The 15,649-nt window shown below is 43.0% G+C and overlaps 1 protein-coding gene across 3 annotated transcripts in view; it reads left to right on the forward strand.

Annotated features, from left to right (window-relative positions):
* Positions 1-15,649, forward strand: part of SLC29A3 (solute carrier family 29 member 3) — a 48,497-nt gene that overhangs the window by 15,509 nt on the left and 17,339 nt on the right. For 2 of the 3 annotated variants that reach the window (XM_054984268.1, XM_054984267.1), the window contains exon 3: positions 12,026-12,108. In XM_054984268.1, coding sequence (XP_054840243.1) covers positions 12,026-12,108 — 83 coding nt within the window. Of the gene's footprint in view, positions 1-10,028; positions 10,078-12,025; positions 12,109-15,649 lie in introns of all 3 variants that reach the window. The other variant, XM_054984270.1, reaches the window with a different exon arrangement.

Raw genomic sequence — 15,649 nt, forward strand, 5'->3', positions numbered from 1 at the left:
TACAAATCTGCTTAAATTTGCTCCATTTGCAAAAATTACACAGGTTTCAGAACTTTGCTTTGTGTGGAATTTGTTATTTGTGTCTTACAGTGCAATCCTAAGAAGAGTTGCTCCAGTCTAAGCCCATTGAAGTCAGTGGGCTTAGACCAGGGCCAGCGCCACCATTGAGGCGGTGAGGCGGCCGCCATGGATGCCGGGGGCGGAGGCATGTGCCACGGAGCTGGCGTGCCTGCCCTGCAGCTGCTTCACAAAATATAGAGCAACACGGTAATACTGCTATCAGACAAGAAAAAAATTCCCGTGTACTATAATGCCTCCACAATCAACAATAAAGCGTGTAATATTGTTTCCAGAATTATTTATTCACCAATATATAAGGGGTATATTAAACAACTTGTATTTCAAATTATCTCTCTTAGCACATTCAAGAACTGTACCACATATTGCACTCCCCCTCAACCTCAATCATATAGGCATTTCAGACGTCCTGTAATTATTCTATTAAAGTGTCACGTGCTCCAAGTGCTATAATTATTACAATTAAAGTGCATTTACTGGTCAGGCATCCTATGACACTACTTTTCCTATACAGGGTTTAAATTGCCTTGTTCACAATTATAATATACAGTCACAATATAGGTGCAGTCCAAGAATGATTCCAGACACTGTGGGTGTCACAGCTCATGGGTAGACCTATGTCCTTCCAATATACGTTGTAAACTCTGTGACTGAGTTCTCTAACGGACGGTCCAGATCCTTGTAAGGTCCGTTTCCAAAGTTCTTTTTCAAAGAGCACAGTAGCTGGAAAAACATACATAGTCATAAAGAATCCCTGAGTATCTAATATTTACACTAATACATTCATGGTACAATATACTCACTCAGAGATTCTTGCAATTAACCTTCCATATCCCCTTCTAGTATTCCAATTACTTCCATCTGCATCTTGTTAGCTAGTAACCGTTTTATCCTCTGAATGTAATCCACGCCCCCATCATATAGTTATTCTCTCTTAAAGAGGTATTAGTCCCATAAGTAGTTATAAGAAACACGTATAGTCATTGGCTATATTCAAGCCATTAGGTATGAGAGTATTGAGTTTATATATCCAAAAGGTTTCTTTTTGGTGTAGTTCCCTAGTAGCAGTCATATATTCCCTCTTTCGAGTCTTGAACAGCACTGTAAATAACATCTCCATGTCACTATGTTTTCTCTCCAAATAATGTTGGACCAAGGGTGCCTCTAATACGTTATTCTTTATTCTGGACTGATGTTCACCAAGCCTTATTCTAATGGAACGTGTGGTACTTCCTACATATAATAGACCACATGGGCATTTCGAAACATACACTACCCCCTCAGTGCCGCAGTTAACAAATTCATTTGTAGTCCTTAATCCTGACTGTTCCAAATCTTCTGTAGTCATTATTAGGGAGCATTGTTTGCATCTCCCACATTTGTATACACCCCTCGGCAGTCCTATGTTCCTGGTGCCAATATCATAATTTAAATCCGAATGTATAATCTGATCTTTGATGTTCCGGGTCCTCCTGAAGGCTACCAGTGGGGGAGTCTCACAGCCTGGGATATCATTGACAAGCGGCCAGTATTTCAAGATTGCCCTGCGGATGGCATTTGCTTTCGCACTATAGTCAAGAACACCCACGATACGGTCTCTGGTCGTTCGTACCTTCGGTCTAAGTAATTCTTCTCTGGTCGTTTCGTCAGCACGTCGTCTTGCTTGTAATAACACCCTATCTGGGTAACCCCGTTGCTTCAAATGTTCTTGCAATATATTACTCTGGAGAACATAATCAGCAATACTAGTAGAATTTCTTTTAAGTCGCAGGAATTGTCCAAAGGGTAAGTTGGCCCTTAAATGTCCGGGATGAAAGGATCTATAATGGAGTAATGAATTTTTGTCTGTTTGTTTCCTAAAAGGTCTTACCGCCAGGGTCCCATCCTCCCCCTATTTATGGGACGGCTGGAAAGGGACTATTTTTGTAATCCTGTAACTAATCCATTCTGGAAGGACATCATCATATTTGTTCGTTTTATTGACGATCTCTTCCTAGTGACAAATGAAAATGTCAACATCCAAGAATTGGGGGAATGGATGAACAGTATACATCCCAATATAAAGTTCACTTGGAGCACAAGTAGGGAGTCTGTGAATTATCTGGATGTGACAGTGTACAAGGGGGAGGATGGGACCCTGGCGGTAAGACCTTTTAGGAAACAAACAGACAAAAATTCATTACTCCATTATAGATCCTTTCATCCCGGACATTTAAGGGCCAACTTACCCTTTGGACAATTCCTGCGACTTAAAAGAAATTCTACTAGTATTGCTGATTATGTTCTCCAGAGTAATATATTGCAAGAACATTTGAAGCAACGGGGTTACCCAGATAGGGTGTTATTACAAGCAAGACGACGTGCTGACGAAACGACCAGAGAAGAATTACTTAGACCGAAGGTACGAACGACCAGAGACCGTATCGTGGGTGTTCTTGACTATAGTGCGAAAGCAAATGCCATCCGCAGGGCAATCTTGAAATACTGGCCGCTTGTCAATGATATCCCAGGCTGTGAGACTCCCCCACTGGTAGCCTTCAGGAGGACCCGGAACATCAAAGATCAGATTATACATTCGGATTTAAATTATGATATTGGCACCAGGAACATAGGACTGCCGAGGGGTGTATACAAATGTGGGAGATGCAAACAATGCTCCCTAATAATGACTACAGAAGATTTGGAACAGTCAGGATTAAGGACTACAAATGAATTTGTTAACTGCGGCACTGAGGGGGTAGTGTATGTTTCGAAATGCCCATGTGGTCTATTATATGTAGGAAGTACCACACGTTCCATTAGAATAAGGCTTGGTGAACATCAGTCCAGAATAAAGAATAACGTATTAGAGGCACCCTTGGTCCAACATTATTTGGAGAGAAAACATAGTGACATGGAGATGTTATTTACAGTGCTGTTCAAGACTCGAAAGAGGGAATATATGACTGCTACTAGGGAACTACACCAAAAAGAAACCTTTTGGATATATAAACTCAATACTCTCATACCTAATGGCTTGAATATAGCCAATGACTATACGTGTTTCTTATAACTACTTATGGGACTAATACCTCTTTAAGAGAGAATAACTATATGATGGGGGCGTGGATTACATTCAGAGGATAAAACGGTTACTAGCTAACAAGATGCAGATGGAAGTAATTGGAATACTAGAAGGGGATATGGAAGGTTAATTGCAAGAATCTCTGAGTGAGTATATTGTACCATGAATGTATTAGTGTAAATATTAGATACTCAGGGATTCTTTATGACTATGTATGTTTTTCCAGCTACTGTGCTCTTTGAAAAAGAACTTTGGAAACGGACCTTACAAGGATCTGGACCGTCCGTTAGAGAACTCAGTCACAGAGTTTACAACGTATATTGGAAGGACATAGGTCTACCCATGAGCTGTGACACCCACAGTGTCTGGAATCATTCTTGGACTGCACCTATATTGTGACTGTATATTATAATTGTGAACAAGGCAATTTAAACCCTGTATAGGAAAAGTAGTGTCATAGGATGCCTGACCAGTAAATGCACTTTAATTGTAATAATTATAGCACTTGGAGCACGTGACACTTTAATAGAATAATTACAGGACGTCTGAAATGCCTATATGATTGAGGTTGAGGGGGAGTGCAATATGTGGTACAGTTCTTGAATGTGCTAAGAGAGATAATTTGAAATACAAGTTGTTTAATATACCCCTTATATATTGGTGAATAAATAATTCTGGAAACAATATTACACGCTTTATTGTTGATTGTGGAGGCATTATAGTACACGGGAATTTTTTTCTTGTCTGATAGCAGTATTACCGTGTTGCTCTATATTTTGGGACGCTGTAACTAGAGCCATGTCTAATTTTGAAGGATTGTTAATGTATACTGAAGAGGATAAGACACGCATTATCTCTGAAATGTCATCCACTCCCTTTTCGTTTGATAAAAATGAGAGTAATGGGGAGAATGATTGGAATAATTTGCAGTTCCTGAAGAAAAAACAGCTTCGTTATCAACTTCATGCGGGCTCCCTGATTGAATATTGCAAGATTAATAGAATACCTAGAGGTCTCCGTATACATAAACCTCCTGGCCTCTTTAGAGACCAGGAAGAATTTAAAAATAGATGGGCTGCCGTATTGAATAAATGTTCCATGGATCTTATGTTATTAGTGGTCGAGACAGCACAGGTGGAGGTGAAGAATCTTGGCAAGGAGATTGAAGTTTTGGAGACTAAACTCAAAAACAGCTTTGAGGAAGACCAATTTAAAAGTAAGATAAAGGAGCTTGAGAAACTAGTTAAAGACTTTGAAAACAAAATGAAAGAAGTCAAAGTAAGGAAGTACCAGAGGGATAATAGGGATTATACCACGGGGCGGGTATACAGTTGGTGGAATGAAGAAAATATTAAGAGAAAAAAGGTCTCCTGGTCAAACCCCTTAACTCAGTTCTCAGATTTAGAGACTACAGAGGGAGAGGATACCGACACCTCGTTAGAAGAAGGCATGTCTACTAGATCTATGTCAGTACGGCCGGGTAATAAGACACATAATTATGAAGGCAGGGGCCGTTTTTTACGAGGGGGCCGGCACAACAGAGGGAGACGGACCTGACACCAACAAGGGAAACTGACCTAGTGGTTAATCTCTCAAGCAGAACTCTTTCGGACTTAGAAAAAGTGGCCTTAAATAAAGGCCTCGGGTTTGTGCCAACTCCCAGGTATAATGATTTCCAAACTAGGATAGACGTCTTTAAACTAATAAGACAAATTAAATTGAAAATTGTTTTTGGAGGTACAGCATTTAAGAGAAAGGAAACAGGCATCTTCACACGCTCCTCATATAATCCCGTTGTCAATAACCACTGTGTCCAGACTTTTGAGAAGATGTTATTGAAGGAAATTGACAATATAGAAGCCCGGGAAGGTATTGGATACAACAATCTACCGAAGGGGGAGAGGATGGCTTTAAAGGATTTGCGATCTGATCGTTCCATCATAATAAAAGAGGCTGATAAGGGAGGTGCAATAGTGGTGATGGATAAAAAAGATTATATGATGGAAGTGAGGAGACAATTGAATAATGAATTGGACTACAAACCAATCCCCAATGATCCTGTGAAGAAGATCGGTTTTTTAATTAAGGTAACCGTGGATGAAGCTTTAGCATTGGGACATATTACAGATCGGGAACATAAAGGCTTAATTAATTTGTCTCCCAGGACACCAGTAATGTATATATTGCCTAAAATCCATAAAGAAGGTTTTCCCCCTCCGGGTCGCCCAATTATATCGGGAAGCAACTCTATCCTGGAACCGTTGTCTAAATACTTGGATTTTTTTCTCCAGGATTTTGTAAGAAAACTACCGACTTTTTTACTGGACACGGGGGACTTTGTCAAGAAGTTTGAAGGCTTCAAATTACCAACAGGGGCGATATTAGCAACACTGGACGTTGCCTCACTGTATACTAATATTCCGCATGAAGAGGCACGCCTAGTGGTAATGGAAACTTTAGATCAAAGAGAGTGTTTGCGCCCACCCACTTTCTTTTTGACATCACTTTTGGAAATAATATTAGAAAACAACTACTTTAGAGTAGAAGACCAATTTTTCATTCAGCTTCGAGGGGTCGCGATGGGATGCTCTGCAGCACCATGTATAGCGAATCTATTTATGGGACGGCTGGAAAGGGACTATTTTTGTAATCCTGTAACTAATCCATTCTGGAAGGACATCATCATATTTGTTCGTTTTATTGACGATCTCTTCCTAGTGACAAATGAAAATGTCAACATCCAAGAATTGGGGGAATGGATGAACAGTATACATCCCAATATAAAGTTCACTTGGAGCACAAGTAGGGAGTCTGTGAATTATCTGGATGTGACAGTGTACAAGGGGGAGGATGGGACCCTGGCGGTAAGACCTTTTAGGAAACAAACAGACAAAAATTCATTACTCCATTATAGATCCTTTCATCCCGGACATTTAAGGGCCAACTTACCCTTTGGACAATTCCTGCGACTTAAAAGAAATTCTACTAGTATTGCTGATTATGTTCTCCAGAGTAATATATTGCAAGAACATTTGAAGCAACGGGGTTACCCAGATAGGGTGTTATTACAAGCAAGACGACGTGCTGACGAAACGACCAGAGAAGAATTACTTAGACCGAAGGTACGAACGACCAGAGACCGTATCGTGGGTGTTCTTGACTATAGTGCGAAAGCAAATGCCATCCGCAGGGCAATCTTGAAATACTGGCCGCTTGTCAATGATATCCCAGGCTGTGAGACTCCCCCACTGGTAGCCTTCAGGAGGACCCGGAACATCAAAGATCAGATTATACATTCGGATTTAAATTATGATATTGGCACCAGGAACATAGGACTGCCGAGGGGTGTATACAAATGTGGGAGATGCAAACAATGCTCCCTAATAATGACTACAGAAGATTTGGAACAGTCAGGATTAAGGACTACAAATGAATTTGTTAACTGCGGCACTGAGGGGGTAGTGTATGTTTTGAAATGCCCATGTGGTCTATTATATGTAGGAAGTACCACACGTTCCATTAGAATAAGGCTTGGTGAACATCAGTCCAGAATAAAGAATAACGTATTAGAGGCACCCTTGGTCCAACATTATTTGGAGAGAAAACATAGTGACATGGAGATGTTATTTACAGTGCTGTTCAAGACTCGAAAGAGGGAATATATGACTGCTACTAGGGAACTACACCAAAAAGAAACCTTTTGGATATATAAACTCAATACTCTCATACCTAATGGCTTGAATATAGCCAATGACTATACGTGTTTCTTATAACTACTTATGGGACTAATACCTCTTTAAGAGAGAATAACTATATGATGGGGGCGTGGATTACATTCAGAGGATAAAACGGTTACTAGCTAACAAGATGCAGATGGAAGTAATTGGAATACTAGAAGGGGATATGGAAGGTTAATTGCAAGAATCTCTGAGTGAGTATATTGTACCATGAATGTATTAGTGTAAATATTAGATACTCAGGGATTCTTTATGACTATGTATGTTTTTCCAGCTACTGTGCTCTTTGAAAAAGAACTTTGGAAACGGACCTTACAAGGATCTGGACCGTCCGTTAGAGAACTCAGTCACAGAGTTTACAACGTATATTGGAAGGACATAGGTCTACCCATGAGCTGTGACACCCACAGTGTCTGGAATCATTCTTGGACTGCACCTATATTGTGACTGTATATTATAATTGTGAACAAGGCAATTTAAACCCTGTATAGGAAAAGTAGTGTCATAGGATGCCTGACCAGTAAATGCACTTTAATTGTAATAATTATAGCACTTGGAGCACGTGACACTTTAATAGAATAATTACAGGACGTCTGAAATGCCTATATGATTGAGGTTGAGGGGGAGTGCAATATGTGGTACAGTTCTTGAATGTGCTAAGAGAGATAATTTGAAATACAAGTTGTTTAATATACCCCTTATATATTGGTGAATAAATAATTCTGGAAACAATATTACACGCTTTATTGTTGATTGTGGAGGCATTATAGTACACGGGAATTTTTTTCTTGTCTGACTGCAGCTGCTTCAAGCTGACCAGCCCTGTGCCACTGCTACCACCACACGCCCCCGGCCAGGCGCAGCAGCCGCGGGCCAGGTACGGCAGGCGACTGGGGTGGCGTGCAGAGTGTGGGCAGTCTCCGCGTACCACCCCAGCCACCCGCCGGCCAATGGGCCCGGCTTTGCCGCGTGATGACGCCATAACGTGATGACATCATCACACAGTCTGAGGTGCATGCGCACGTACGTGGAGCTGGCCGCAGGCGCCAGAAACCCTGGCGCAAGCAGTGGCTTAGACTGCAGTAACTCTCCTTAGGACTGCACTGTTAATTTTTTAAAACTGGGATTTCTTTCCTACTTTGTATGCTGGTGTATATTTGATGACCTGGGACCACTTTCTCTGCCTAATGTGCCTGATGAGGTTGTAAGGATAAAATTGGGAGGCAAGAACCATGTGGATCATCCTGGCCTGAGCTCTTTGGAGGACAGATGGAATTTTTACTGGGGGGGTCTGTAGCTCGGTGCTGGAGCATCTGCTTGGCATGCAAAAGGTTCCACGTTCAATCCCCAGCATCTCCTGTTAAAAAGATCCGAAAAATCTCTTACCTGAGGCCCTGGAGAGCCACTGCCAGTCTGAGTTGACAATATTTACTTTGATGATTCATAGAAGACAGCTTCATATGTCCAAGATATTTCAGCCTGGTTTTGCTGATGCTTATTAAATGGAATGGTCAAAACAAAAGCATTTAACTTCACCACGCACCTTTCTCACTCCCTGCCAATAGCTCCCCTCTGCCTTCAGCATTGTGCAAGCTGCCATCTTCAAACCAGGAAACAGATAGTCCTTTCTCAGAAACAGTAGAAATCTGAGGTTTTAACGTTTTCCATCACTTAAAACTAGAGGGAGGGAACAGTCCCATTGCTGTTGCATAGAAATTTTAATAATGCCACCATTATTACCAGATGCACTCAAGTGAAAAGAAATGCCCGTCAAAGCGGCCTGATGCGCATATATGTCCAACTTACTAAGCTGATTGCACAGCAAGCAGCCCGGCAGCCTGCTGATGAGGCCTGACCTACTATTTCAGGAAGCTCTGACTCACACTAATGGTCCAGCAAAGTCACAGGAGTGAGTGCGCGTGTGTGTTTTAGCCCAGCAGCTTGGATTGCTTGGGGTCATGAGTAAGACATTCTGGATTACTGAGAACTGAAACGAGGGCTTAATTTGTGCCAAGGTCCAGCCCCAGCGTATGCTCTTGGCGCCACCCTGAATATATTAATACATGAAAGGGCCCCTGAGCAGATGCAGAGTGCATTTTACTCACCACTAAGTAACTACAGAGAGTACCCGCAATACCTGATATTAGGGAGGATATTAGGGTATTAGGGAGGATAACTTACAGCTCAGAGGGCGGCGTTTCTAGACGGATCTGAGCCCTGGCATCTCCCCCCTTCTCTCTGTCTCTTGCAACTGAGCACTGATTAGAACATTCCCTGCAATGCAGAGAGAGCTCCTCCTGTGTGCCATTTAATTATAGTTCCTTCCATCTGGTCATTTCTTAGAGTGCAGCATAGTCAGAGTTTCTTCCTAATAATAAATGATCAGAAAGAAATGACGTGGAGGCTGCAGTTCTGTAAACAGACACAGAAATGTTAAAGGTTGGATCAGGGAATGGGACTTGGACCTTATCTAATATTGGCCAGCCCTGAACTTTTGGAAACACCAGCATGTGCTTCTTTTTGTTAACCTTGGCTTCGATGGGTGATTCAGTGGACACGGGCTTCCAAAACCATACAGCATCTTGCCCAGCAAACCATTATTTCTTCTCCCTTCTGGGGAAGGACACTAGAGCTCTTCCTCTCCCCCTCGGATTCTTTTTTGCCCTGCTAGTTTGCACGCTCAAAGTATCAGTGCAGGTTGCAAGATGCAAAGATGTGCATAGCCTGAGGCAGGCAAGGCTTCGGGATTTACCGAATTTGATACAAAGAGAAGGGAAGCTTCAAGTTTAGCAGCTTGGTTGGCTTCAGGTTTGTTGGCTAGGAGGGGACAACACAGAAGAAGGAGCAGCAGGCAAGGTTATTTGAGTAGTTTTCTGGATCTGTGGGGCCAGACTCTCTCCCTGACCATCAACTACTGACTGGTAGTCAGAGAGATCTATTGGTGTTGGGTGGAATGTAGGAAGTTGCAGAGGGAAGAAGCAGGCCTTGAAGATGGGAATGTTGTTCTGTGTCTTCTGGTGTCCGTAAACTGGTCCAAGCAGCAATGTGCACCTGATGAGGATGCAGGAAAGGAGTGGGGATTGCTGCATATGCACTTGTCCTCCTTGCCTACCTTACAATTTACTTTATTTATTTACCTTTCTCCCCAGGGGGGGCCCAAAGTGCCTCACAGCACTATCTGCACAACAGCCCTGTGAGGTAGGTTAGGCTGGGAGGGTTGACTGGCCCAAGGACAGCCAGTGAGTTTCCATAGCAGAGTGAGAATTCAAACCTGGGTCTCCCAGATCCTAGACCAACACTGCCTACTATGCCACACTGGCTATCTAGTGTTAACATTGTTACATTAAAACCAACACAACAAAACAAAACACTTGGTATTTTGTGTATCCCACAAGTCCATGTAAGCACAGAAAATATTTAATATTCACTGGGTGCAAAATTCAGTGGAGGATCACACCTTTCTTTTTAAAAAAAGGTTGGCTAGGAAGTGTGTGTGTTGCTTGGGTGAAATCTCAGAATAAGGCTCCAGGATTGTTGGCTCAGTATGCCCTGCCCTTCCCCTTCCCTAGGGGAAAAAATAAATTGTGCAAAATAAGCAAAAACTATGCAGGTCACAGAATTTAGATTCCCAGTCTGGATTATTTTGGGACAAAAGTCTATAAATGGCCCTGCCTATGACAGTTATCACCTCATTGAAAGCACTAATAATAAGAAAATTCTGGAGTAAGAAACGAATAGTAAGAAAATCTATCTGAGGAAAATCTATCTGAGCTCTTAAGATGCCTGTCAAAATCTCTGGCCTTCCATCTTGCTTTTGGTGTTGGTTACTGTTGGGGTGCCCAGCAGGAAAAGAAGAGCCTGTGGCTGGCATAGACTACTTCGAAGTGGGCCTCGGCTATCTGAAGATGAGCTCATGCTTGCAAACTATTCTCAGCTCCAACCTGCTTGCTGCTGCTAATTTCATGCCCTGTGATCCAGGTAACGCTCTAGTGCCTCACTCCGTCACCCAGGGCCTGAACTGCTTTTTTAGCCCAGCAGGAGCCCAGCTGCTTCTGCTGCCGAGCTTAAGCTGAATAAAAAGCTTCTTTGCAAAAACATCTTGGCATCGTTGGGCAGAGTTTTTGCTGTTTAGAAGAGAGTAAAGAAATATTATGGATCCACTGATATCTCGATAGACACAGATTGTTATATCATACTAGAGAAGTCTGTTATAAACCTGTCATTAATGGACTAGAAGTCTGGTCATAGAAGGCTTAGTGGCCTGAAGTGCTAGGAAAAAAGGAAGGGTTTTCTTTGGTAAATGTGATTAAAATCAGTTAGCCCGGCAACCTTAGAATTTTCCAAAACAAAATCTGTACAGAGAACCTCACATCAGTATGACACGCTGTCTCCCCTCCTGTGTGAGAAACCATGGGTGGCTCTCTGCTCCTCAGTATTCCTGTATGTGGAACAAGTTGGGGGCCCTTGAGGAATTATAAAAGGGGAAAACAATTTGGAAATCCCACCCACTCTCAAATCTCCCCCTCCTCCTGTACTCTGCAGGTCACCTGGGATTAGATCAGGCTGATTTCCCCTCCTCTGTACTCTCCCTGCCTTTTAACTAACTCTCGTCATTCTGTGCTCCTGGACCATTAGGACCTGATTTGCAAGCATATTTGATCCTCAGGAAACTATTCTAGAGATAGGGTTGGTCCTTTTCATTACGTTAATTTGCATCCAGATTTCTATGCATACCTGGAGAGTCCCTGCAGAGGCAGACCTTTGTCTGTGAATTGCCTGCTTTTGTTATCCATACAGGGGCCAAACAATTTAATGTTTTATATAAGAGAAGCCTGAGAAGGTAAGCAACAGCTAATAGAAGACTGGGGAAAAGGCTCTCATGCAATACATGTTCCAGAAGGCTGAAACACTGTAAAAAGGTCTTGAAGCTTACAATAACAGATACGCTCTTCAGCTAACCAAGTGGAGTGCTTACGGCAAAGTCTGCAGTCCTGTAAGCTTCAGAACGCCACAATACAGTGACTTTTGAATGCTTTGTCCTAGTGTCTGAATTGTGAAAGAGTCTCAGGGCAAAGCAGGTCATGATCTTGTTTTCATAGGTTGGGTTTTTTTTCCAAACCATCTTTAATGTTTTCTTTCCCCCTAGGACTTCTTTGAAAGTTACATTTCTGTGGCTTCCAGTGTGCCTTCAGTGCTCTGCTTGATTGGGAACTTCCTACTAGTCAACAAGTAAGTGTAGTTGCATTAGTCACCTCCATTTTTTCCTTCTCTTGGCAGCTTTGGACAAGTCATTTCTCTCCCCAGGCTGCAGTGTTAGCTCAGCAGTGAGCTATACGTCATGTTAAAAACTCTTGATGAGCAAATGGATTTAGCCAGAAAGCCCTTTAGAGCACAACTTCTCCAGGTGATTATGTCGTACTGTCACTTAGACTGCTTTCACCCATGTTGAATAATGCACTTTCAGTGCAGTTTCAATGCACTTTAACCATGGTTTGCATCTGGGTTTTCCTAAGTGAAACAGGAACATCTACTTGCAAATGATCACTAAAGTGCATTGAAAGTGCATTATTCGACGTGTGTGAAAGCAGCCTTGCTGTTTCTCTTAGCCCAAGACAGTATCTGAAATCATTCGGGTGATACCTTTTGTTGGGACAACTGCATTGGCAGCAGATAGCAGCAAGATTTCAAGCTGCACAGAACTCTTCTTCAGACAGGAAGTTTGGCCAGCATAGATGCACCTATAATCTAAGCAGATCGGTGTAGTTGCCAAGGGTGCTTTCTATCAGCTGCATCTGGTTCTCCATCTCTTTCCTTTCTTAGACTTAGCTGACCTGTCCATGCTGGTGGGTACTTTTCTAACCTCACAGTTGGATTACTGTGGTGTGCTCTTAATAGTGCTGCCTTGGAAGTTAAAAAAAATGGAAAGTGCAGCTGAGACAGAAATCAGCAGCCCCATTATTGTCAGGGTCTTGTGAAGGAAACATATCTCACCTATTTTAAAACAGTTACTTTGGCTGCCCATTTGTTTCTCAGTTCAGTTCAAGACACTTGTTTCAAAGCCCTTCACAGCCTAGGACCGCATATCTAAAGAACTATGGAGTTGGTTGGTGGCCATCAGGCACAAGGGTCTCAGTGAGTGTATATCAGAAGTCTGGGTTCTGAAAGTAGTGTATATATCATAACCTATATAAATAAAATTCATTTCTGTTCTTCTGGGCAGTCCCACATTGGGATTGCGCATGCTCAGGTGAGCAGACTGGAGAAGTTTCTGTTGCTTCTCTAAAACTCCCATTAGGGGCTGCTTCTCCCAGTCACATAGCAGCGCATTTTCCCACCTAAATGGCCACGTAATTACCCACGAGAAGCAACCCCTTCTCCTCAGTTCTCTCTTGCCTGCTGCAAAGAGAAGAACCTCAGTAGTGAGCTCCGTTTTGTATTTTTACTTGATTGTCTTTTCGGCTTGATCTTGACCTCGGACTTTGCTTTGACTTCCTTTGTGGTGTGCGATTCGGCTCTTGTTTTGTTTTGGAATGGTATTGACTCAGCTCAGCTTCGCTTTGCTCTTGGGATCCTGCTTAGTCCCTCAGAATGTCTCAGAGGGCAGTTTTCAGGAAGCATACCAGATGCAGCACAAAGATGACTCAGACCAACGAGCGTGATCTCTGCCTACTTGTGTCTGGGAGAGGGACATAACATTGCTGCCTGTAAGTTCTGCCAGCAAATTACCCTTAAGGCCAGAAATGAGAGGGCTTTCCGTTTAAAGGCTGTATTGTGGGGGAAAGTCCTATGCTGCTCCAATCCCCCAGCAGCTAAGTCAACTGCCATGAAGAAGCTCCCTTCCAGGGCTGGTTCAGTGTCCTCCCCGAAGTTGGTGTCAAGGTTGGATCCGATAGGCAGAAATCCTGGTCTCTGAGACCTCTTTTGGATCTGAGACACTAATTGGAACCACCGCCAAAAAGACCAAGCATTCTAGGTCTTACACTAAGTCTACGTGACCCGATCCTCGACTAGGGAGATGGAGGGTGACAAGAACTCCCTTCTCTCACATGAATTCTCCAGAACTGTCTTTCTCTGAGGGTGAAGTTGACCTCCATGATTCAGAAACCGACCACTTGTATCAACCTAAGGAGGAAGCTTGGAGGCTCAGATCTGAATTCAAACCTGAACAGCACCTTCACGGATCCCTGGCACTACTTTCGGATCTGAGAGGTTCTAATAGGGTTCAAATGTAAACTTCTTGGCTTTACTCTCCATTGGCTCCAAGTCACCACCAGTCGAATCTGCGCTTGCTGTCGGAACAAGTGGCCTTATCTTGCTGTTCACACAGGAACCATTATTCCTGCTGTATTCCTCAACTTGTACCACTGCCAGTGGCCAGAGGGACTGGAGAGGCATATTTCATTGGATTCGATACCCTCAACCTCGTTGAGTCGAAGGTGGCTGCCTCCACCTTATCCCTCTCAATTGCAAGCCCAGTAGTATGACTGAGGCTGAACCTGCTGTGGTTCCATCTGAGGTCGGATACAAAACAGTGTCAGATCCTTGGCCCGACAACAATGTCAGTAAAAGTTCTGGCTTCCCCTATGAAGACCTCCGAATTTTCTCAGAGCAGATGTCCAGGGTGGCTAAGTAACTGAACTTGGATGTCTTGTTGTCAGATCCGAAGGTGAAGGACAAAGTTCTAAGATGTCTTTATTCAGGTTCACCTTCAGCAATAGCCTTCCCCATTCTTTAAGGCTTAGAGAAGCTGATTATTAACATACGGGATAAACCTGCAGAGCTCTCATCTACCTCAAAAAAGATTGAACTCATGTATAAGATGAAACACAATACTTGTCCTGGCCTACACTCTGCCCCCCTCCCCTCCAACAGGGAAGACAGAAAACTATATGGAATGGGCAGAAGGCAATATTCTATGTCTGCCCTAACTTGCACATTTAGTAACTACCTAACCATCATGGTTCCTACCAGTTGTATCTCTGAGAGAAGATTTCATACATCTCTGACCTCCCCAAGGACAAGAAATCTTTGGTCAGTCTTCTACAAACAGAGGCCATCATACTGTCAAAGTAGTAGATGAACGCAGGCAAATATGCTGTTGACATATCAGCCAGAGGTATGGCAGGAGCAGTGCTTATATGATGTCATTCCTGGCTTAGTTCCGTGGCTCTCCCTCTTGAAACCAAGACCAGAGTGGAAGAACTCCCTTTTGAAGGTGTGTCGTTATTTTCTTCAAAGTCAGACAAGATGTTGTCACAAAAGAAAAAGAACAGACAGACTGCAAAATCTCTGTGTGTAATACCTGCTGAGCAGCACTCTTACAAGCCCAGGTACTTCCCAAGTCACCAGTACTCAGACCAGCAATATGGGAAGCCTAATCGGCAATACCAGCAGAGCCATTCTGTATCACAGTGTCCCTTCAGCTCACTGCCACCGTCTCAGTCAAGAAATGGACTGCTTATAGGTCCAAACATTCTCAGCAGCACAAGTACCCCCAAGGCCCTTCTAAGCAATTCTGACTGAGCTTCAACCCCTCTGAAGTTGACTCTTATTACCAGGACAGATTAGCATCCTTCTTTTCTGAATGGGAGTCAATAACATCTGACCTTGGGTCTTGGCCATAGTTAAAAAGGGTTATAGTTTAGAATTCAGTTAATTGTGTGTGTCTATTTACTGGTTACAGCTGTAAATAATTCTCTGCATGAATTGGCAGAGGAGATTCAGTCCCTTTTGGCCAAGGAGGCTATTGAGGAAGTACAGGTCTCAGATA

This window comes from Eublepharis macularius, chromosome 6, assembly GCF_028583425.1.
Source record: "Eublepharis macularius isolate TG4126 chromosome 6, MPM_Emac_v1.0, whole genome shotgun sequence".
In the NCBI taxonomy this organism is placed as follows: domain Eukaryota; kingdom Metazoa; phylum Chordata; class Lepidosauria; order Squamata; family Eublepharidae; genus Eublepharis; species Eublepharis macularius.